The sequence below is a fragment of the Sceloporus occidentalis genome, unplaced genomic scaffold (assembly GCF_023333645.1).
Source record: "Sceloporus occidentalis isolate IW3139 unplaced genomic scaffold, rSceOcc1.0.p SCAF_15, whole genome shotgun sequence".
NCBI classification, from domain to species: Eukaryota; Metazoa; Chordata; class Lepidosauria; order Squamata; family Phrynosomatidae; genus Sceloporus; species Sceloporus occidentalis.
The window spans coordinates 12,170,467-12,196,521 of record NW_028316995.1 but is presented as its reverse complement, the minus strand read 5'-3'; the positions used below and the strand labels follow the sequence as shown (position 1 = coordinate 12,196,521).

General features: G+C 40.0%; 1 protein-coding gene across 1 annotated transcript; it reads left to right on the top strand.

The window, feature by feature from the left end:
• Positions 1-8,141: 8,141 nt before the first annotated feature.
• LOC149303246 (aftiphilin-like) lies at positions 8,142-20,342 on the top strand. Its single transcript, XM_089481397.1, has 8 exons — positions 8,142-9,809; positions 10,206-10,354; positions 11,022-11,148; positions 11,601-11,657; positions 13,304-13,426; positions 13,733-13,793; positions 19,804-19,927; positions 20,198-20,342. Exons 1-8 carry the CDS (start codon positions 8,142-8,144, stop codon positions 20,340-20,342), a joined length of 2,454 nt encoding a protein of 817 aa, XP_089337523.1.
• Positions 20,343-26,055: the final 5,713 nt, after the last annotated feature.

The window sequence follows — 26,055 nt, the reverse complement described above, 5'->3', positions numbered from 1 at the left end:
CTGACAGGAGGCAGAGTGGAGCATGGGAGGGGGGAGGAGGCACAGTGGAGCATGGGAGGGGGGAGGAGGCAGAGTGGAGTATGGGAGGGGGAGGAGGCAGAGTGGAGTATGGGAGGGGGAGGAGGCAGAGTGGTGTATGGGAGGGGGAGGAGGCAGAGTGGAGTATGGGAGGGGGGAGCAGGCAGAGTGGAGTATGGGAGGGGGGAGGAGGCAGAGTGGTGTATGGGAGGGGGAGGAGCCAGAGGCATATCGATATTAGGCATATCTGGGGGTAAAAGGTATATCAGGGGGCTCAGTGGCATATAGGGGTATAAGGCATATCGATATTAGGCATATCAGGGGGGGGCATAAAACATATCTGGGGGTAAAAGGTATATCAGGGGGCTCTGTTGCATATAAGGAGTATAAGGCATATCAGGGGCACAGTGGCATATCAGGGGCACAGTGGAATCTGGCATACAAGAGGTATAAGGCATATATGGGGGCAGAGTGGCAAGCTGGGGGTCAGATGTGCATAACTGGGGGCAGTTTGGTAAATAAAAATTTGAACAAGGCTTTCTTCTCATAGTTTTTATTAAATATGAAAAATAGTTAACATATGAATTAGTATTTACTAATAACTTTGCATTAAAACCTAGTTTGAGAAACACTGTGTTTGGGTTCTTGTAGCTTTTATTATTATATCAGTAAAATAAGAAGGTGAATAGAGAGAGGCCATTGCAATAAAGAGATGAAAGTGTAAATTGTATGTTTTTTATTACATTAGTTTAAATTGCATTTTTTTTATCCGATTAATTGAAAAAATAATCGGCCAACTAATCGATTATTAAAATAATCCTTAGTTGCAGCCCACTATCTACATTCCTGTTACACTTTTAATTCCTATTAATCATCTAGAAAAACAAAGCATAACTTTAAACAATCTAAAAGAATAGTTGTATACAATAACCAGATATGGTTAATAGACGTGTAAGAAATGAATGAGTAGAAAGCGCTATCCTGACCTGGATACCAGAGAAAGGAGAGCGGAGGTTTTTTTTATTTATTATGTATTATTAATGATGTAAGTAATTTGGGGAATATTAAAAAAATAAATAAAATCATTTTGGGTGGCATTATTACAAAAAAAAAATCTCTTTATTCTTATATTCTGTTTATGAAATTACCATATAAAATGCCACATTTTCAACAATTGGATCATCTATTTATCAAAGCTGTTGTAAAGCAACTTGATTAAAGCAAATGAACACTTTTTCAAATATGTAATTAATAACGTTTGCGGTATGTAAGGCTTCTCGGAAAATAACAAAGCTATATTTTTGTCTGCTGGAAAAAAAATCTGTAATCTGTTTTCCTTTCCTTCATGTTAATTTAATCTTTTCTAAACATTTATGAAATATAAATATATTGCAATTTAAGGAGTAAATAAACAGATTGAGCAGCTGCTACAAACACATTAAGGGAGACGATTTAAAGGGATATTGTAAGCCAAACAATCGTAATCCTTTAACATTTGCAGGGCTGCTTTCATACTTTTAACCCTTTGTATATCATATGTTACTGTCTTGAAATAAACTAGTAGAAGTTAATTTCCTTTGTGACTAAATTGTGGTAAAAATATGTATTCATAAATTATTGGTTTATAAAGAAAGCAAAACCTGTAGGCCACTTGCTGAAATCCTTCTTAAATCCGGTGGGAGAAGCCATCTTTTCTCCTGTGTTGACAGGCGGCCTTCTAACAGGGGAGCTGTCAAAGCTTTGTATGGAAACACAAAAGTAGACACTGATAGATTGTTGTGTTAAAAACATTACAGGTCTTCTAAGGCTTGATTGCTTGGTACCCTAGCGCGGGCAATACATTTTTTGTATCGGTGGAACGGCACCTTTAAGCATTTTCTTTTAATAGAACTTCATTATATGTCTTAAGTCTGTCTCCCCTCCGTGTCGGCCCCTTTTCGCTTTTCTCCCTGGTTTGATGAGCGTTTGCTCCTGCGAAGCTCTTAATCGCTATGGCCCACAGCTAGACCTTGCTGTGCTTGTAGCCTTTTTTTCCCGTGTCGGTGGTCGAGGAGAAGCATGAGCTCAGAAGAGAGCCTGCGTGGTTCACTTGGTTACTGAATCATAGAGGGCATTTTCTGCCATTATCTTTATTGAATGAGTGCTACGTGAGAGGCCTGAGGCTCTTTGTAATAGTCTTCACACAGCAGCCCCTTTGTCTGCTATACAGGATCCTGCGGGCGTTCCCAGTAAACAAGACCGCTTTCTTGTTTGTCACTTCATAAAAAAGCAGTAACCAGCAAATTGGTATAAGTGGGATTCAAGGACAAAAGCAAAAGTGCAGGGAGCGGGGACTCTGCCAATAGATCCCCGGCTAGGTACACTCGATCTAAGCATCATCGGCGTTGACGGCTCGTTTGCTACTGAGACGTAGAGAAAAACCTCATTGTACAGCGCTGCTGAATATGTCGCTGTAGAGAAGATGGATAGTAATCCCAACATTGGCAGGCGAAACTTCAGTTCCTTTAATGCGTTGACATAATGGCTGGAAGGAAAATGTCGGTAGGGTCTGAAGGCAAGACGGAGTTTTAACAACGTGTAACTAGATTTCACACTAAAACATTGTATAATTATATATAACAGTATAATGTCAGCGCCTAACATTTATGTACAATTCAGTGCAAACAATCGTTTGCATTTATTTGTTAGAACGGCATACATAAATTCTATCTTAATTGTCTTGGTGTGACCAGTCATACAAGAAAAACCATTTTCTTCGCCCAGAAAAATACATAATAATTGTTTAGGAAAAGTCTCAACCTACTTCACCTGGTTTTTCTCTCTTGTTTTTGTTCCTGGCCCTACTTAATGAAATGCTTTAACTGTTTCTGAAAGGACCGGGAATGAACGGAAGCCGACAGCGATGTGCTACTGTAATGCATAACACACGCGCGTATAGACTTCCGATGTATGTTCAGTATGGTGCGTTTGCTGCGACTTTCTGCCTACAGCGTTTCATATGACTGATTTTCATGTGAACAGGTTCATATTTTATATTTCTGTTTGGCTTATTTGAAAACCTTTATCGCAGCAGCAGCGGCTAAATTGGGACCATGGCTAATATAATCCAAAGCAATCAGCAAGCCAATTAGGGCTCAGAACTTTAAAGTTTTTTGCTCTTATATTCTCCTGCATTCCGAATGCTCCTCGGTGTGAATACTTGTTATAAAAGCTTCCTTTTACTTCTCATTATTCAGCGGAAGAAACAAAGCACTCAGAGCTATCGGAGTGTTTGGACTGCGTTGTCCCCGGTTCGCAGGTTAAAATGCTCTGCTGCGTTCTTAGCACATACCTGAGAACGGCTACTACTAATCCGTTCTGGATTCTCTGGAAACAGAATGTACCGCGTCGGATTCTTTTGTCTGGATGGACCGCAGCGATGTGGGGAGCTTTACTGCAGCGTGCCAAACCATGCTCATGACTGAAATCCTTCAGGTGTGATTACTCATGATTAGTCATGATTACTCGATGACTGAACCTCCGCGACTCGTGTAGCTATTCCTCTGTTATTTATTCCTTCTTGTTAACTTACTGTCCCTCTTTGGTGACAAACGTTTTGTCCTGGTTTTCCGGCCGGGAAAATGATTTGCATCTTTAAACATCTTTTGCCGTAGATCTGTTATTTTTGACCCATGTATCTCCAAAGTAGTATTGCTTTGGTAAGCAAAAAAGAAGAATCTATAGGTAGGAAAGGGAATTTAGTTGTGCTAAAAGCTGTGGCCACGACGTTGGTTTTCCTCGGCCTGTCCTTCTTGTTCTTGGTTTTAAACCGTGCTATTAGAATTATTAGTGTTACCTTTCGCCGGCGGGTCTGTCCAGGGAGCTCCTCTGCTGCCGTCCTCGGTGCTATGGAAGTGCACACACGTGCACGCTGTCATGGCGGCCAGGGATCCTTACCCAGCAACTGCGTACGTCACGCTAGGGGGCGGGTCCTCCCGCTTTTTATCTGATTGGCTGATTATTGCCTGCAGCTGTTTGGCACCAAATTTAAGCCCACTGCTCACTCTAATCCGAGCCCTTGTGTGGTACATTCGTTATCACTGTCTCAGTGTGCTATATATCTGATATTCTGGTTTTCTGACTCCTGCTTTGTTCCTGACTACTCTTTGATCGCCGCCTGGATTGACTTCGGATTGCTTTTTGAACTTTGCCTGTTTGCTGCCTGCCTTGACCTTGGACTGTGACCTGTTTTTGCTATTTGTACTGTTCCGCTGCTGTCCCACTATTCCTCCTACAACTACTTGTCCGGATAGCTCACCACTCTGCATACGGGACCCGTCCCTTGTCGGATTGTTACAATTAGTTGGACACCGGTTTGTACGTTAGTCTACCTGTCCCCTGTTAGCGGTTTTTAAAATTGAGTAATTTTTGTGGAAAAACAAAATTTCAATCTACGTGCTGAGGAGCTCATGATATTACAGCGATTAAGCTCATGTCTAACACATATAATACCCCCGGCTTCCTAATTCTTGTACCAGGTGTAAAGATTTCATAGAGTTAACAGTTAACATGGTGCATGCTGGTAAACTGAGGCAGATACAATCAAATTTCGGGCATTATGTGCATGTACAAATGTAACCTACCTTTTTAGGAAATATAAAGTACATGTGTGTAATACGCACCCATAACTCCAGCTTTACATACAAGCATTTACATACACTCACACCTGCTTATACAAACTCACTCCATGCAACAAACATTTACATACACTCACACCTGCTTATACAAACTCACTCCATGCAACAAACATTTACATACACTCACACTTGCTTATACAAACTCCGTCCATGCACTGCACATTTACATTAAGGACCCGCTTCCCAGCAGCTGGTGACAGGTCTGGTCTCCTGTTTCCTATGCCGGCCGTGTGCGAGGATCAGATGCAGACAGGGTTTAAAGGTAAAGTTAAACACTTAAAAAGGGGGTAAATTGTGCACATTATACCCGAGATTTTACGCTAATATTTATATAAATGAGTTTTTAAATAGTTTCTCCTAGTTCCAGTCATGTAATTTTTTGAGACTGAAACACTGTTCATACCAAATGTTATTAAATCTGCCACTTTCCCAAAATACTTTATTTGACAGTTATATGAAATGAAAAAAAAAACATGTAATGGGGTTTGCATGTTCAAATAAACACTTCATATACCATGAAGAAACAATCTTAATTTGGTACGTCCCAATCCTCGTTGCTATTTTGATTGTCGTTGACTGGTTCAGAGAGCATTTTTAAAGGTTTGGTGAAGAGAAGGCTGATAAGTTACAGATAAGAAATTGATTAGATATACTGGTTCTGCTACACACTAAATGTTTACCAATTGGCAAACCGAATGCAACGGCATTACATAGTAAATAATTTACTTATTATAAAAGCTGCCGTGACAACAGCCCCTCATTAAAGTTATAACCACGATAGTTTGTTTGGGTGCCAAGGATAGTCCTTGTAATTTACCCATAGAATGTGTCAGCACATAAGAACCGTTTGGCCCATCTCGTCTGCCCAATTTCTGAATAATTTCCTTAGTCCCTGGCCTTATGTTATATGTGAGATAGTCTTATCCCATGCATGCTCCAACTCCTTCTCTGTGTCAATCTCCACCACTTCTGCTGGAAGGCTATTTCAAAGTTATATTTCCTGATATTGCTTTTAAAACTTTATCCCTTTGTGAATAGACAAAACACTTCCTAATTTCCAATCTATTGGCACTACTCCCTTCAATAATGATTGGTTAAATAAATCCATTAACAGTTTTCCTTGTATACCACCAAGCTCTTTTAATAACTTGGGGTGTATCCCATGAGGCCCCATCGACTTATTTGTCTTTACTTTTGACAACTTAAGTAGAACCTCCGCCTCGATAAAATCACATGTATCAAAACTAACTGAGGTCCCTTTCCCTCCTAATCTTTGTTTTTACTTTTCTTTTTTCATTTGTATATCTAATAAACAAACTACCGTATTGGCTCGGATATAGGCTGCACCCTAAATGTTTGGTGCTTTTTTAAAGAAAAAGTTTTTTTAATAGACATGCTGCCATCCCCCCCCCCCCCCCGAGATATGCTGCCACTCTGCCCTTCCCCCCCCGAGATATGCTGCCACTGTCCTCCTCCCCCCCTCGAGATATGCTGCCACTGTCCTCCCCCCCGAGATATGCTGCCACTGTCCTCCTCCCCCCCCCGAGATATGCTGCCACTGTCCTCCTCCCCCCCTCGAGATATGCTGCCACTGTCCTCCTCCCCCCCGAGATATGCTGCCACTGTCCTCCTCCCCCCCCGAGATATGCTGCCACTCTGCCCACCCCCCGACGTACCAGAGCAGACTCCCGGGTGTCTTGCGGGGCCGGCGGGGGACAGCTACGTAATACGCATATACAACTTCCGGTGCCGGGACTCAGTGGATGTGCCGGCACCGGAAGTTGTATACGCGTATTGCGTAGATGTCCCCCGCCGGCCCCGCAAGACATCCGGGAGTCTGCTCTGGTAAGTCTTGGGGGCAGAGGTAAACTGCATCGTGCGGACGGTCACCGGCTGCGGCGATGCGCGTAAACAACCTCCGCTGCCGGCACGTCTGCACGATGTGCTTTAACAATCTCCCTTGCCGGGACTCCCCCCGCACGGTGTGCGCAAGCCGGCTGCCTAATAAAATTAAAATGGCCGGCCGCCTAATAAAATTAAAATGGCCGGCCTGCACACACGGCGGTCTTACAGCCTCACCTCACTGTCGCACTACAATGTAAGACTACATGAACGTTGGCCTACCTGCCCACCCGGGCTGCACGTTGGATGCCCCTGACCTACCGCGCCAGGACAAAAATTCTCAGTCGCCATGGTTATTAAGGTTCTGTGTTCATAACCTTTCTGTTTCTCTGTCATATTGCCATCAAACTAGTCTTGGAACCATTTTCGGGGACACATTTTTCATAGGTTTATTGTTTGTCCCTTTACTTTATTCTTGAGATATTTATGAATTTGATAAGAACGCCTGTAAGCCACAAATGTAAGAGTTTTTAAGACAAATCAGGCCAGCAAAGCAAACATTGTTAATATTTATTAAGATTACATATTAGAACTCGTATAATAAAAGTTAGGGTTCTCCTACGTAAAATTGTCTTCGATACATGCAGATTGGTAATCTCACTCTCCTGTTTGCGGAAGAAAGCCATTCACCTAAGCAGTCTATGCTGCCATTGAATTAACCGCAGGCGGTGAAGCGTAAACCAGCTCCGTCTGCTTAATACGCACCTGGAATTGGATTTTTACCAGCTATGTAAATCCTCATCCGTGCGGTCTGACGAGTGCTGCAGCCAGCAGTTAATCAATGTAAAAACAGGACTTAATGTCTGAAATAAGTATTTTTCACTATATGGATTCCTGAAAGGGACCGTTTGGTTGATGGCATAACACTGCCTGAAACCTGTTGCCATGGACCTGCATGGAAAGGTCGAAGCCCCGAGCAATTTTCTTGCGAGTGGAAGATTGAGGCGGACTTGCGTAAAATGTATGCAGACACGTTTATATATAACCAATGAATTTACCATAACTGTGCGGAAACTTCTGTCTGTTTTTGTAACAGAAACCATTTATAACACAAGGGGGGTCTACGCACCAAAGCAGGGGTTTGCAGGAGGTTTTATCTCGCTCATCCACTGCAAAGGACCGACCGCACTGAGCTTCAGGATGGCTGGGCTGGCCCTTTGCGCAATGCAAACTAAAGGAATTATCAGCCCTTCTAGCAAGAGAAGCTCGTTTGGCCGGTACTTCGTAACACATAGTAATGTCAGGGAGACGGAATCTGCAGCTCTCCTGCAAACGCTTGCTTTAGTGGAAACCACCCCACAGGGTATTACTTCAAATCTGCAAAATCATTTTAGCAGGTCCATCCTGAGAAATTAAACAATAACAAGCATTAAGATTGCAGACTGGCTCTAAAATGCATTATTTTTGTTATAATAGCGGGATTATAGGGGCAACGAGTAGAAGTAGTTGGAAATGGGAGGGATTTGCTTGGTTTTCATTGTTTTAGTAAAATATTTTGTTTTCTTTTATAGGCATAATTTGCTTCTTTGACCGAGAACCAACATCATGGAGCCTGAAGTTATCCGAATGTATTCTTCATCTCCTCCTCCTCTCGACAACGTTGCGGATGAAGACGAGGATGATGAATTTGGAGAGTTTGGAGGCTTTTCTGGCGTTGGTAACTCTGGAATAGGCTTTGCCGATTTGGATGCAGTTCATTTTCCTACATCTCGAGAAGACTTTTTGCCATCAAAACACTTTATGCCAATTCATGAATACTCTGATAATGTCCGTAACTTTACTAGCCTTACCTCCATCTCGGACAAAGAGACAGTGTCCGAGATCACTACTTCCAAGAAGGGAACGTGCATAGTGTTCGATTCAAACTCCAGCAATGAATCGACGCGGAACAATATTGCTGCACTCGACAATAAAGGGAGCTCGGCCGAGAAGGTGAAGAACTCTGATCCGTGTGTGAGCTCGGAGAGCGCTGGCAGTCCAAAACACGGCCAGGCGCTCGACGCTTGTAACGGGGAGCAGAAGCACTATCCGGGGAATCTTACGAATGGGTTTGCAGCGGAAGATTCTGTTAACCCTCAGGGAATAGAAGCTCTGGACAATGTTACAGATTCGAAGGGATTTCAGTCCTCCACGGCACACAGTCCAGATTTAAGCATAGCCTTTACACCTAGTCCCGGAGAGGAGTTTGCGGATTTTTCCCCGCTTTCCAAAGTAGACTCAGTACATTTAAATGATACGGAGCTTAAAGCACACACGGGTTCACATGAAGGGCAGACAAGTATTATGCTGAACAGTACATTGAATAGAGTCGACTGTGACAGCAACTTAAATAACAACAAACAACTCACAAATGTAGTCTTAGACAATTTTGATGACTCAAGTGATCTGACTTCTACAAATAACCCTCGAGAAGCTGCTTTAGTAGCAGATGACAGTGTTGCAGGTGATGAAATAGTTAAGCCTAATGTTAAAATCTCCGAAGCTACAACGCAGTTAGCGGATAGCCAGAGATGTGATCTTACAGAGAGGTGTCAGAACGGAGAGGAAACGGTCCAAACCACTGACGACATTCATGGCTTTACACCTGACGGTTCCTTTGAAACCATTCAAAAAACAATTCAAAATTCCAGCAGAGGTGACTTATCCCCCGAGGCCACTAGCAAAAATCCACCTCAAACTTTCATGGACCATAGTGAGTCAAATGACCTCAACGTCAAAGAACAGTCCCAATTAGACGAAAATGATTTTACTGATGACTTTGGTGATTTTGAGGATGTAAACCATGTTCCTTTCCAAGACGAGTTAGAACAGTCAGAAAACATTTCAAAAGATCGGGAATCGGTCGATGACCATTCCAAATTTGCGTCTCACAACGAATCAGAGACCGTTAATCAATTTGGAGACTTTGGTTCTGGGGCAACAACTGGCGACTTGGATGATTTTCCAGAATCGGATGATTTTGCAGACTTCAGCTCAGCTGTTAATAATGATCAGCCTTTGGACTGGAAGGCATTTGAAGATAACCAGACAGAAAGTGCCCCATGGTCTGCGTTTGAAAGTGAGAAGACCGACATCTCCTTCCCAGCCAGTGAGTCTTGGCAGTCGTATGGGACAGCGGTGCCTTCTAGTGACCAAGCCATAAACACAGAAAGCGTTCCTTTACCTGAATCCGAATCTACTTTGCTTTCTGATGGAACTACTTCTAGCTCTCAGGTAATGCTGTATGGGAGGCAAGCGACACCTCTACTACTACCAGCGATATGCAAACTGAGATCACACGTTTAGCTTGGACCGTTTGTTAGATAATACTTTAGTTAGAAAATAAGTACTCTCGGTAGTGTGCCAGAATGACAAGGTATATTTTATTTATCCTCTTGTATTAAAAGGATTTGTATACAGACTGCTATTAAAACAAAATTTGGGGTTTTATGGCCATGGGTTAAAACAATAAACTATAGGCCGGGCCATTGGTCTCATTTGTATCTGTTGGTTTTACAGAATTATAAATCGCTAGTTGCGCGCATCTGGCAGACGTTAATTAAAAAAAAAAAAAAAATTATCTGAATTTTAACTGAACAGATTACATATGAATTTTTTTTTCTCTCGTAGCAATCGTTACTTAGTCGTTTTGAGCGAATTATCCAAGTCTGCTTCCCACCTCCGCCTATTTCTGAAACAGAAGAAATCATATCATCCCTGGATTGTTTGCTACAAACATCTAATCTTGAAGAAAGAACTAAGTCCTTGCCTAGTACTGGGTAAGAACATTATTTGTTTGAACACCTTGGTGTTGGAGATGGCAGAGAGATCATTTATGATGAGAATGTGGTGTTGCGGTTCAAATTACAATATTACGAAACGTATTAAGTTATTTACAATAACTCATGTTAAAACATACTGGTACAGGAGAAAGAGAGCTCTTTTTAATCCAGGAGATTATTTAGGTAGCCAGGGAAGGAACTGGCACAGGACAGCCAACAAAGAGCAAGGACTAATAGCAACTAAGAAATAAGTCTGGAAGAGGTGGTCAGAACTGTCTGGAGTGTTGAAAGTTGTGGAGAATGGGAGGCCAGTTGGAGAATTTCAATATTCCAGGCGGGAATGGAACAGTATTTAAGCCGTCACTTGTCTGAAGAAAGGAATTGAGAGATATTGTACATGTTTAGGTGTACATGTTTAGGTGTACATGTTTATAGGATTTGGTGAGTGGATAGATTTGAGGAGTGAAGGAGAGATCAGGACGTCAAATGTGACGTCAAGGCAACAAACTTGGTCTATTGAGATATATCGTATTAAAGGAGATCATTGAAAAAAGTGGCCTTAGATAATGTTTAAATTCAGCGGCTCGGTTATATTAGTATGTATTTAGTGAAATAGTGACTGGGAAGATCTTCCAAACCGTTTTGTCGTTTACAGCCCACACAGGGAAGTGCTGGACATGTGGCCCGAGCTGCAGGATATTCATGATGCTTACGGTCTGAAGCACCAGTGGGGAGGCTCACACAGCAACAAGAAACTCCTCTGCTCGCTGGGCATCGACACAAGGAACATAGTAGGTATTCTGAAAGACAGCAGACTTTGGGTGAATAAAAATTCATGAAATGGAAGAGACTGCGTTGGGACTGAACGCTGGTGAAAAATGTTAAGTGCAGAGCTATCGGTGTAGCAATTTGGCTCAGGGCTCTCCATCTGAGAAAGAAGCTTCTATGGTCCTGAAAGCCTGTATACCTTTTTTGTTTTAATTTGTTGTATAAAAGGTATCTGATATGATTAAAGCTCCCAGCTAGGGATATGCTTTTTATGTGGATGACCTGCAGTCAGTGAAAGATCAACTCACATGCTGCAAGCTGAGCTTAAATTGTGTTGTGACGTGCCCACAACATATACAAAATTATATACAAAGAATAAGCATTGACTTTATGTATAGGATAGCCTTATGCATAAGCCATAAACTTGTAGGTTTTTTGTTGATCTGATCGTATCAATCACTGTTCACTTTTGTAGCTTTTTACAGGCAACAAGAAACAACCGGTTATTGTGCCCATGTATGCAGCCGGTCTGGTAAGTTCCATATTATAAATAAAAATGTATCTCGGATAAAACCGTTGTGCCCATGCGGCATTGTAAAGTGAAAAGCTACATCTGCTAAATTACTTTGATTCAGTAATCTTTGATTTAGTCGAAGAGAGGTAACAAGCGCCAGTTGTTTTAAAAATGAATATTTAATAAACACTACCTTTTCAAAAGTTTGGGTCCCTTAGAATTGTCCCTGTTTTTAAAAAGAAGCACATTTTGACCATTAAAACATGAAATGTTGTAAATGACTATTGTAGCTGATAACGGGATGATTTTGAATGGAATATCTTCATAGGCGTACAGACGACCTTTGTCACTCCCATCACTCTTCTTCGTTGTGCTCGCTAATCCAAATTTAAGTTTTAAACAGCAGATAAAGCATTGTAACTGTATTTGCTTTCTAGATAAAACGGTAACCTTGATTTAATCTTACATATACATTTTGTCAGCTCTCAAATAAAACAGTTATTGTAATTACTGTACTATAATTCCTCAGGATAATTTTTGGCTATATGATACATTGTCTCCTGCCCTCTTACTCTTTCATCCAGATTAGTACTCGCCACGTCTCAACTAATTGATAAAAAGCATGTAGTTACAGAACACCATTGCATTTTCCCCTTGTATGTGTAAACAGAGGCTATTTGGTATCCCAGAGAACAACTTATACGTGTAGCCTGGTGTACAGTGATATATTTGTCCCATAGAGCTTACAAATGTACTTTGATCAGTTGTCATTTAGTGACAACTCATCTGTAAAAGGCCCATTAGATTTAACATGGAAATAAACTGATCCACTGCCTGAGTGAATTTGAATTTCATGTGGTCTCACCATGAAGCTGGATAGCCTGCCCTAATACCCAACGTGTTTACGTGAGTAAATTATTGCTTGGCGCAGAGCACGGTGTCCGGTATGGAATGGTATCATCTGTCTTGCTTATGTCCCCCATGGTTGATGGAGGAGCTGTGGTGGTTTTGATAAGGTTAACATTTGCGTATACTTATAAAAAGCTGAAAGAAGAGGGTCTGCTGTTTAAGTACTAAATGTGTGTAGGGAGTGCACTTGGCCACAAGAGGGCGTTTGGGGGAAAATGTGCTCTAAGAAATTGCTTTTATTCATGTTACAGATAAAGGGTAAAAATCATAATATTTACATATTATTGTCACCTTTTCCATCTGTTTATATCTTGGTTTTTTTTTGTGAACATTGCACAAGATAACAACATGATCTATTGGCAATGTGCAAATGAAATAAATACATGATTGCTTTCCTTGATTCCCTTTTAGGCATGGTATAGAACAGGTGTGTCCAACCTGTGGCCCTTTGGCCCCTTTGGCCCTTTGGCCACATCTCGCATACTCCTCAGCTTAGCTGAAAGAGCCTTATGGGAGTCCTGCAGCAGCTGGAGGGCCGCAGGTTGTACACCCCTGGTATAGAATGAATAGGTGAGGTTTACAGTCCCTAACCAGAAATAAGTAAAAGCACGTGGGGAGAAAGAAACTATCTGCTATAACAATAATCGCAGAATGCTGTATTAGAGTAGAAGCTTGGATTTCCAGCGGTCACGTGCATGGTTCTGCACTCTGTAAGGGTGTTATATTGGTAAACAGTCTCCTCAATATCCACGCAGGGTATGCTGGAGCCAACCAAGGAACCCCTGAAGCCATTATCTGCTGCAGAAAAGATTGCATCGATTGGACAGTCTTCACCTGTTTCGCCAGACGATAACATTTGTTCTTCTGTTCAGTTGCAGGTAAGAATTCCGATCCAGAATTCTAGGTGTTAAGGGCTGACTTAGTACTGTATGATTAAAGAACTCCCCTATTGAATTGTAAATCATGCCTGTTACGCTCAGGTGTTCTTGCAGCAGAAGCTTGCTGGGGTTGGCCCTACATAATGCCTAGTGAAGCTGAGACCACAACTGTCCTGCAAACACCTTCCTCATTTAATGAAGCCAATAATGATGCCTTTAGGGCATGGGAAGTCTCAATTGTAAAGAAGATACCAGTGTAAACGACTTAAATGATCTCTAACTAGAACTGTCCTCTTTTTGCTGCAGGAATCTCTCCCACCTGTCCAGTTTGACTGGAGTAGCAGCGGCCTTACCAACCCTTTAGATGGTACGTCTCTCCGTAGAGCTTCTAGCACCAGAGCTAGACTTAAGAAAGCTACAGAATTCAAACAAGCCTCTCTGTGCTGATCTTTCCTTTTTGTGTTCGTCTTCTCTTGGGACGATTCAGGCTTTCTTTCAGCTCTTCCCCCTCCCCCCAACTGCGCCAATTCATTTTAAGCATGAAAAAGCTATGAAATGTTTTGGCAAATTCAGTTTATTATTACGCAATCGGTATTGTAGTCTAAGTTTTCTGTTCCAAGAAATTGTTATTTATGAATGTTTTTATTTTATTTATGTTCTAAAGAAGAACCAGGTATGTATTTTAGCTTGGTTTTTTTTTTGGTTTCCGTATTTCTATTTCTATCCGTCACAGATTTGATGTGTTTTCTTGTGCCAGAATACTTTTACTGGCTGTCTATTTTAAGCAGTGAGAACCTTGTGGTGCGGTTAAACCGTACCGCCGAGCCAGCGTGATCGATTATGGCAAGAGATGAATTCCTTGCAGTTTCATTAATGCGGTGGTCGGGTGAATTTGTACATATATATAAAAAAAAAAAAAAGCAGCATTTTTTTGTCTTTGCATTAACTGTATTCCATATGAAATTATGGAAGGAAAGCCTGGATATGGGTATATGTATTTTATTGCTGTTGTCTGCTGTCTCGTTATTTCAGCAATCCATATTACGGCTGCCTTTTTACTTAGAACTGTATGCTTGGTTTTAATCAGTTTTCTTGAATCTAAAGGGGGAACAGTTCAGGTTTGACATCACAAAGATCTTTTTCATTTGAACAAAGCGTTGCTGCTTTGTTAGCTGCATTCCCAAATCTCCAGAGTCAAGGAGTGAACTATATGGTGTATATGCTCTTTCTCGCATGGCAGTCAAATGGTTATGCCATTTTATTTCGCTGCTGTTCAGAGTTTCTTCCCTAAAGTATGTGTTCCAAAAACCAAATTACTTAGGTATTCAACACAGCTTCCATTCATTCTGAATGCTGCAATCAAATCAAAACCAGAGTTAGTTCTCCCAAGCGCTTAGTGATTTAGCTCCATGCTGATGTTTCTTACCCGCCATCAAAGTAGATCATCCTAGATGGGCAGGTCCACTGAAACAAACTAAAGTAGAACTCTTATGACGGCTGAACTTCCATGGCTAGAAGGAGGCAGGCCCATGGATGACTGCTTTCATATACAAGCAACATATTAATAACCATTTTATATTTCTTATGTCTCTACTCCTCCATTACGGAACACTTGTCTAAACTGATAAAGCCTTGACTGATTTAAAATAATTAATTACAAATTCTGCCTGTGGCTCCAAATTACTTTTTGTATAATAAGAGATTATTGCTCTTCTGCACTTATTTTGGTATTTCATATAGACATGTAACCTATATTTGTTGCAGTGTCGTAGTCAAAGATTCCATAATAGGGTTTACATTAAAATGTAGGGCTTTTAGTTGTATTGATATAATAGCCTGCACACTGCTTATGGACGGCATAAGAAGAGTCCTGGACACTAAATTTGGCATTTACGCTGAATTGTTTCCCTTTTATATTGTAGCTTTGTCTGTAATTACTTTAGTAAGTGTGCCAGTCAGCAAGACATACAGTCGCGTATATCTGCTGATCAAATCTGTTGTGTGCTCTTCTGAACTGTATACCATGATTGCACATAAAATGTGATGTTTTCACCATAATAAATAACAATGTAAGATTTTGGTATTTTCTCCATGTGGATGTCTAATAGTAAAAACGTGCATGTTTAAGTGTGTCTTACCCCTTTTTACACAAAACCCCCCATTCCTGTGGCCTACCTTCTTTACGACTGAATATCAACATGGTCACTGAATGTCAAGCTAGAGGAGGTTCCACTCTTCTGAACCTTGATTTCTTTGGGCCCGTGGATGACAGTGGCTCAAACAACTCTACGTTTCCAGGTCAGCTGAGTGTCAGTTCTGCAAATTAGACTTCCATTGGTTTGCTTCCAAAGCATGAGCGTTGTGGCTTTCCTATAAACAAGTCTCTTGGTTTTTATTGCCCTCTTGATTGTAGTATGTAAAAGTTCCATGACTATTTGTCCTCTACGTGGACTCCAAAATCCATATCCATAATAATTCCGTCTTTTTTAAAATATTTTTAATTTTTAAATATTTTTACGGGGGCTTTTTCGTTTTTTTTTTTTTTTTTTTGGTTTTTTTTTCCAGTTCTAAAATCAATTTAGTTTATATATGGTTCATTTATAATTTTTAATAACTGATAAGGAAAATATTATAGAAAAGGCCACTCGAGTGCTATATTGTTATTTTTCATATTTGAGCTTTTTATGGCCATGTTTTTATTCATTCTGTTCAAGGCCACTCCAGTCACATATTATTTGCTTTCTTTATTTTGCCTTATTTATCAATAGTTAGGAACGGTAGAAACCCTACCATGTCCTTTTTCAATATATTGGTAAATCATACTTTTTAGAAACGTAAAGACATATATTTATAATGTTGATATCGCTTTATATGAAATTTCCAATTCAAGCATTTCTGGAATTGGGTTTATAACATAAAATATAGGGTATGGTTTACAAAGACCCGGAGGAGTGTTCAAAGCACAGCAGTCAGTAGAAACATAACATGTTAAAACTTACAGAATGTTAACCCAGATTTTTGTTATAGTTGCCAAACATTGAATACTGGCAAACCATAGTGGTTTTAGAAACTCAATAAAAGCATAAATGTTTTTTTCTCCAAAAAAACAGACCTCTGGAGTTATGGAAGGCAGTGCTGATAAATTTACATGAGCACCACTGTGCACGGATTCTCTCTCTGCCAGAGGTTTCCTATTTATCAACATATTTTTTGTCTTTTTATTCTTTTTTACATTCTTAGTTTAAAAAAAACCCTTTATTTTCTGCCCCTTTAACGTACCTATTCATATTAAAAAATGCAGTTTTCACATACTTTGCCATTAAAAGACCAAACCCCCATGCATGTGTTTCCATGGTAACTAACCCCTTTAAACATGTCTTACTTGTTTCTGGGAAAGTCATGTTTAGTTTGAGCTTGCCGAGCCTTTGGTTGCGGGATCTGTCCCTCATGTAGAAATCATCATACCTGGCAACTTTCAAGCTTTACTTTCTGTGGGAACAAAATCTCACAAAGTCTTCTCTTCACAATGTTTCTCAGAGAATAAGTAAACAGGGGAAAATATTAGCCTTCTATTGACTTGTCATTGTTCATAGACTTGTAAATAAATGCTGGGGAATCTGGAGATTCCAAATTCTAGGTTGACCAAATTTAATTTGCTGCTTTATACTTTGAAAGTTTCCAGGTATGTAGATAATTGGTGGCTTTATGGTAGTGGTGTGGTTTTAGTTTGGTGATGAAATGGTCCATTATAAATAACAATTTGGTGGAGGGTCTTATTTGGACTAGTTTAGTCTGATTTCATTTAGCTGCAGTTGAAACACGTTCTCCATGTTCACCGCTCTACAAAAAAGTATTTCTTTCAAGATAACGGTGTGTCTGACGATCCTGTTGGGAGCAGAAGACCTCTGGAAGTTTCGTACATGGGTTAACCATTGTTCACCAGTTAAATGAAATGTCTTATTTCTATTTAATGCATATTGGAATCCATGTTGCATGAACTCGAGTAGGTTTTACTTCATGCAAGTTGGTATGTGTTCTAGAAAAAAGTTTTCAGCACACATCAGCTGATATAGACCAGAATTGGGAGTACCACTGAGCATGTGCAAGAAGTGTACATACAACTCAGCAGCCAAAGGGAGGACGTAAATGAGACGGGAGCAAACCGCAGAAAAATCTAAATCAAATCAATATTTGGTCTTACCACCCTTTGCCTTAAAACCAATTCTTCTAGGTACACTTGCACACAATCTTTCAACAAACTCGGCAGGCAGGTTGTTCCAAACATCTTGGAGAGCTAATCACTGTTTTTAGGCAGCCTCGTTTGCTTCATGTAATCCCAGACAGACTCCATATGGAGCCATACCATCACTTCCAAAACTCCTTGTCCTTTACACTGAAGATAGTTCTAAATGACTTTATGTTTGGGGCCATTGTCATGCTGCAGAATAAATTTAGGACCAATCAGATGCCTCCCTGACGTATTGAATGATGGATAAGAATCTGCCTGTACTTAGCATTGAGGAAACCATTAATATATGTCTGCATGAAGACCACTTCTGACCATAATTCTCCAGACAGCAGATGGGTGTACCAGAGTCCCACTGTCTTCTGCCAATGTTGAGCTGATGGCACCAATGGACATCTTCGTATTGTAAAGGGAAGTAAGCATGAAGTGTTGTTGGCCGACCACTGAATCTACGTTGCCCATTCCTTTCTGCATCTTTAAAAGAGGTTTGCCAGACCAACTGCAAACTCCTGTGTGCCTTAAAATGTCCTTTGCCTGGGAGAGACTTTGCTGACGCAGTATGACTACCTTGTGTCTGGTTGCTGTGCTCGGTCTTGCCATGCTGTATGATTTTTATCATTAAATTATCTTTAGCGACCTCACCTTGTCAGTGAGTTTGGCTGTTCCTCACCCAGTTTTCTTCCTCCTACACAGCTGTTTCTGTTTAATGATTGTGTTTCAACCTACATATTTAATGGATGATCATTAGCACCTGTTTGGGATAATTGTTGAATCATACGCCTAAATATATGCCTACAAAATCCTCCACTTCACTGTGCAAGTGTACCTAGAAGAATTGATGTTGCTTTGAAGGCAAAGGGTGGTCACCCCACATACAGTATTTGATTTACATTTTTCTTCTGTTCACTCACTTTGCATTTTGCTACATGATAACATTAATTCTTGAAAGCATTCTCACTTTGCATCATTTTTCTACGACTGCCTAAAACATTTGCACAGTACTGTAGTAGTCCAAGCGCCCGATCCAAGTTACATGCAGATTACCAGCTAATAAGGACCCGGTAGCCAGGAAGGTACCAGCAGTAAAAGGTTACGAGGTGTGACTACTCGCTGCCCGGAATTTTTTAGTCATTCTCTAGTTTACATTAATTACACCTACTCTTAAGAATTTTACAGCATTAAACATATTCAACGTACAGTTGAATAACCATATCCCTTACAGAAATAATTTATGTAAAATCTTGGATGATTCATATTTTTTTTTCAGGGACGCTTGATTGTCATGTGACACAAGCACAGTTCGTTGCCATGGGAACATAGAAAACCTAAGTGTCTGATTTATGTTTGCACACTGTAGCATGTGAAGCAATCAATATTTTCTTTAAGTGGAACTTTGCCTTTAATATCAGCTGGAATTCGCCAGTGCCTGGCCGAGCTTCTTCACAACCAGTTGGAGAAACAATTTTGCTGTCTTCATAAGAAATACTAAATTAATAAAAATGTGGTTATCGTTCATTGTGAGCGTGTTCAGGCCTTTTCTTTAAATATCTGAGTTTACATACATTTTTCTCATTTGATAAGCCAGAAGATTTTGAAATAAGTTTTTTGGGTTTTTTTGTTAATTGATCATATAAGTGCGTTATTTGCTTTAAACATTCCTTTCATTAAGTAGTAATATGATCCCAAGTTAATTAGATAAGTAAACTGGTGCATGTAATAGATTTCCATCTTTTTACATGTCTGTCTTTTTAAAGGTAAAGTTTGCTATGCGTATTTAATATACTGCCCTACGTGGACTTGTAAGCTTCCAGTTCATGAATTATGCACTAGCGGTATTAGTGAAATTTACTTAAAACAAACAAAATTCTAGTTGTTTTTACCCCCGATGGAGCCTGCAGTCCATCTGCAGCGAACAGCTTGAGCAATATCATTCATGCGCCTATACAGAGTAACGTTAGGAACGATCCCGGGTCTGTGCTTTTTAACCAGGTTATTTTTTTTGAGGGGGGGGGGGGGTAACTCAGATGTTTAAAGAAGTATTTTATGTGTTGTTGTTGTTGTGCGTTTATGTTAAGACACCACAGCACTACAAACTGCCATCATCTCATAAATTATGACTTTATGCCATAAGGTGTGGACCCCGAGTTGTATGCATTGACAACCTCAAAAGTAGAATGCTCCTCGGCAAGCAACAGAGTGACCGATGCGTTTGCAAGATTAATGTCTACAGCAGAGACCACAAGCACATCTGCAAGGTAAAGGGTCGTTTTATGTGTTGTATATGTATATATGTACATTAACGTGTGTGTTTCTCATATACCAGTATATGTGTGTGTGTGTAAAAGAGATTGTGAGGAAGTGCTGAGCTATATAGGCAGAAGCATCGGTGGATGGCCGCTCCACTTTATATATAAGTCTGATCAGATCTCGTCTAGATTATGGCTTGCCAGGACACAGATATTCGGTACAGTCCAAAGAAGAGCCAGATGATTATAAACATTGTCTTTGTTTCTCATTATTCACAGGAAACCCAGAAGGGATGAGAACCTTAGTGAAGAGGCTTCCAAAGTCATTGCCAGTCTCCCCGAGTTATCTTTCATGCATGCCAAGGTGTTGATGTTTCCAGCCACATTAACGCCTTCAACAAGCTCTCAAGACAAAGTTGACTGATGAAAAAAGGAAAATGTAGAAAAAAATTAGCCCAAATAAATTGGATGTTTTATATCTGAACTTTTAGAGGTAAAAAGAAAGTGTTCCTGCTTTTAATATAAAATCAGATGATTTGTCAGTAAGTATCACTGAAAGGTGTATACATTGTTAATATATATATTTCAACACTGAATATTTCATTTCTATAAGAATTAAAACAGAAGAATAATTAATTTGTATATAATGCAAAAGGGTAACTTTTTTTGATGTGCTGGGGTACGTACACTGGTGGATCCTTTCTTACAAAAAAAAATCATCAAAAAACTTAATGTGAACATGCAAAATCTTCACTGCCTGTATCTGTTCCTATAGCGTTCTTTTCTCCCAGTTGTCCTGAAGTTGACTTTACTGTTACATTTAAGCGTCCTGTGTTTTTATTTTGTGTGTTAATTTAATCAATTTCATTCTTCAATCACAAGGTCAGTTTAACCCTTTCCCTGCCGCAGGAGCGTATTAGCTGATGGAGAAAGGGGTTTACGGTATTGTCCTACCAGAAACCATTTAATGGGTTCTTTGCTGCGTGTAAAACCATAACTTACCGACCAGCCTCCTGCTCAGTTCTTCGTGTTGTTGCCGATTTAAGTTAATTTTAAAGTACGGATGATTAGGGGATTTGATTTTTAGGTTAAGAAGGACCAAAATAATATGAATGTCTTTATAAAGTGTTTTGATTACTGTCCTGATTTAGTTTGTACTCATTGTGTCTGTTGTACCACTATCCTGATTTGCACAGCGTATAGCGGCATTAACCATACGTTGATATGGTTTACCCTATATGCGCATTGAAGACTTTGGGATGTAAATGATTGGGGAAATTCCTATGGAACAAAAATACTGAAAACTGATCTGTAACAACAAGGTCCATGTGCATGCCCAAATTCTTTTGAAATGTAAGCGTGTAAATTTCTTTTAGCTTACACAGAATAAAATAATTTAAATGAATTGGAAGTTTTTTTTCTTATTAATTTTATGTTGATTGCGCTATAAAGATGTTCATATCTCACAGGCCTCATATAATGAATATTAAGGTAGAATTATGGATGGGTCTTTGGTACTGTTCATTCCCAAACCTTGCTGCTGAGGTAATGCATGCACAATAGACCCATTGAAGATGCTTTCCAGCTGCGTTACATTATATTATTTTATTTAAAAAGAAGCAGAAGAGTGAATGCTAGAAAGAACTTGAAAATGTATAGTATACAACATTCACGGTAACACGTGTTAAGACATACTGGTATACAAGAAAATGGGGCCTGGCTCTTGCAGGCTTCCAATCTGTTAGGAAGCTGAAGGAGAATGGGACAGGAGGTGAGGGATTGGTTGCATGAGGATGATTCCAGAGAATAGGTAAAGTTTAGGTGAAGTCATGATATGCGAGTGGGAAGAAGTGATAATGGTAGAAGAGGGCAGTTGGGAAGAGTTTAGAGATGACCGATGTGGTTTGATAGAGGTGTTAAGAATGGATTGGCGTGGTGAAAGACAGGCAAGGGAAAGCTTCTTAGCAGGCGGTGGCAGTAATCCAGAAGAATTGTTGTTTTTTTTTGTAGTCTCTTGTGTGAGGTAAGTGTAAATTTGGGAGACTTTGCAGGCGAAGGATGATTTGATGAGCAAATGGATATGAATAACGAACATAGAGAAGAGCAGAGTCCCCAGAACTCAGCCCTAAGGGGCAACTATGGAGATACTAAGGGTTTGTTAAGGAGGCAGTATTCAAGCCGGGAAAGCGGTGTCATGTGACTGGTGTAAGACTGAACAATTTGTACGGATGGTCAACAGATTGCAGAGAGGTAAGTGTAGTGTATTGTTGAGAGACAAAGAGAGGGTTAAAGGAAAGAAAGAGAGTTTGGCATTTGTAGGTTAATGCTAGTACTGTTTGGAGGCCAGGATGAGAAGGTAAACAGAACCCTGGCCTCTGTTGTATAATATGAACAACTTTTTTATAGAGACCTAGCGCTCAGGTGCATTGCTTTGTGCACTATATAAGGTATTTTTAAGTTAAAACATGCATTCAAATTATTTGGGTGTAAATAATCTTGTTGACTGTTTTAAGTACCCCGTTGTACCAAATATTCTGGACGTATAGTTTCACCGCTTTCCTTGAGCGATAAGAAATTACACGTTTGGCCACCAGGTGGCACTGTTGGGCTTGCTGGGCTTTCCAAACAAAATGAACTGTTAAAGTTTTTGTAGTATTTAGTCGCATTTGTGGGTCGCTGTTTGTTTTAGTCAAGTGAATAGCCAGTTTAGTGAATAACACCCAAATGGAATACATACTCTGTGGAGACAGTGAACAAGCAGTGAACATTTCATGGAATCCAACAGCTTGGCGGTATTACTAAACTCCAGTTATCTGACGGACCGAACAAATTCCCTGATCTAAAGCGCGTCGTTAGTGATGCCGGTACTGAGAGGTCACAAGCAGAAATCCCTGCTCTGCAGCACACGCCACACACAGGATGGGTTGTATGAGACGTGTTTGTATGAAATAGGGAATCTCTGTGAACAGAGAAAAAGAATACAATACAATACAACTTTTATAAGTTTAGTCAACTTCATCCTTTTGTGTTAATCCTTTCCAATTTACGTAGAGGTGCATGTAGGTCGGTGGGTACATGACATCCCGGCACCTGGTAATTAAAGTGATGCACATGTGTATGGTATTAGCGTGTGTTGGTGTTTGGTGTTGCATGTTAGTAAATGTTAGCGGGAAAGAAGGAATAAATAATGCTCACAGACACCACTAACCCTATGCTCACCCTTACATGTCCCCTGTTGCACACCCAAACCACAGTCTGTCAAGTAAGGTCTTATCTGGATGATCTGGAAATTACTGAGGCAGCACCAGCCACTGTTCCTGAAACCCCCACGTTATCTGCTGTTCAAGGAAGACCTTTAAATTATATCTGACCTTTTTTTTTTATATAATATGAGAATATATTTGTCCTATGTGAATTGGGAGTCTCATTATTTCTTGTTTGTTAACATCTGTTCAATTAGAAAAATCTCTTGGGTTTCAACAATTGTTACATTAAGCATATGAAAAAAAATCCTCTTATCGCTGGGATAAATTGTGTCGCAAGTTCGGTCACAGATATCTAACTGGTTACATACTTTTATTATAATAACCTGAAATATCCTATATGTTTTCCCAGAAAAGTTTTGTTATTTTTATTAAAGACTCGCGTGAACCACAGTTTGAGAAACTTTACTAAAAGGCCACCATCCATAAACCAATAGTAGAGTGGAAATTAACCATTTGTAATCCACAAATTGAAAAGCTAAGTATTTACAATGTAACAAAGATATTGGAAAAATACCAAAATGCATATGAAGTGTATAAACGTGTAGTTGACACTGCTTTAGTCCTTAGTTTTGCTGCAGATATGAATGTGATTATTGGCATTACATGCTATTTGTTCTCTGGCCTCACATAAAGGAAAATTGAGATTTAAGGCAAATAAATCAATAAATTACAATTGAAACCATTGGCAAAAATGGAAAGCATTCATATGATTGGATACATAACCTATGATTACCATCTTCCGGCTTTGGACATTCCCTAATGAACAGAAAATATCCAGTGTGCAGAAGAGTGTTTTCAATAGAATTTTATTTGATTTTAATGCAAACATATTTTAACCCATGTTTCTGAATACACGAAGGAGAATTTAAAATGTGACTCTATATGCTGTAATCACAAAAAAAAACATAGTAATGTGCACATGTGAGTATTACCATTACATTACAAGACAATTACATGGAGGATTCATCCACAGCTACCAAGATACGTGGTTTTTCCTGCTAAAGAAGCAAACTTTTTCTACAGTAGGTGCAGGCATGTAACAATATATATATATATATATATATATATATATAAAATCTCAGAGGTGTACACATTATATACCTAAAAACCAAGCACATCCAGTCTTCCCATGACATGCTGTGTGTTTCTATAAAAAAAAAAAACACCTGCAAGGCATAAGCTCTGTCCCTTTCAGTGAACCTTTGCAGTTGGGTTCAGTCCTAAACCTAGAAAAATGCTCTAGAAACTTCAGTTTGCTTCGCTAATCACCAAAAAAGGGCATACCAGCCCCAAAGGAAAAAAATTTAGGAACCATTAGGAGGTTTACCCACTAAATATATTCATGAAAAGATGAGATCTTGTAACTTGGAGAACTGTGGATCTTAAAAAAAACCCCATGGGCTACAGATAGCTGTGAAGGATCCTAGTCTGGGGCTAAGATTGGATACTTCAATGATATCGAACGGTGACTATTTGGGTAACGTTTGCTAACAGATATTAGGAATTATACCGTATTTGCTCGATTATAAGACGACCCTGATTATAGGACGACCCCCCAAAATCTAAATATTAATTTAGGAAAAAAACAAAAAGCCTGAATATAAGACTACCCTATAGGAAAAATAGTTTTACTAGTAAATATGAATTCATGTAAACAATATTTTCATATTTAATAAAAGCTATGATTGAGAAAAATATATATTTTTTATTTGCCAACCTGCCCCCCCCAGTTATGCACATCTGCCCCCAGGGTTGCCACTCTGCCCCCAGAAATGCCTTATACCCCCTATTTGCCACTCTGCCCCATGATGTGCCTTTTAACCCTCTATATGCCACTCTGCCTCCAGAAATATCTTATACCCTCCTATATGCCACTCTGCCCCATGATATGCCTTTTAATCCCCTATATGCCAGAGTGGCATATAGGGGGTTAAAAGGCATATCATGGGGCAGAGTGGCATATAGGGGGTTAAAAGGCATTTCTGGAGGTATGTATATATATAACTGCTAACAGCAATCACACGCCTATCAAGCCAAGGCAGCCAGTACATGCTGGAACCTGGGGATGATAGGAGTCTGAGTACAGCCTCCCTATGCCATGCTACCACCACCACCCCCCTTACACATCCATACTAACACACACTCATTCACAAACATTTAAATACTCATTCATTCCATTAATCACACATACTTAACACATTAATCACAAAAAACCCTCCCCCACCCCCTTACCTGAACTGCAGATCTCCCACTCGCAGACTTCTGCAGGGGCCCGGCTGTGCCAGCAACTTCTCTGGCCCCGCCCCCAGAGGAAGGAGGGGGAGTCAGAGTTATGTGACACTCTGCTAGCTTCCTGTTCTCCTGCAGCTCGCGACCAAAGCCTGGTAAGCAGCATGGCCCCAGCGGACATTTTGAGGTCTGATTAGAAGACGACCTCGATTATAAGACGAGGGGTATTTTTCAGAGCATTTGCTCTGAAAAAAACCTCGTCTTATAATCAAGCAAATACGGTAGCTTCATTTGCCCTCCTATTACATCTCAAATGCTTGTTTTTTTACAATATAAATCCAGATTCTGTGGGACATACAGCAATGGCAGACTGGCAAACATGAACTCAATCTAGATGGAGAAGAAACACTGACCAAAAGATCTTGGGAAAAGAACAGATGTGCCCTGCAGAACTCCAGGTTACAAAGTAATGGTTATGTACTGACTTCCTTACATACTTACACAAAGCTCACCAAAGTACCTATAAACCGTGTGTATTGCAGAGTATGCAGTGATGCCTTTTTTCTTATCGGACTAACATCATATTGTAACCTCTGTCATGTTGATCAGTATTGCTTCAGACCTGAAGAGAAGATAACTCTC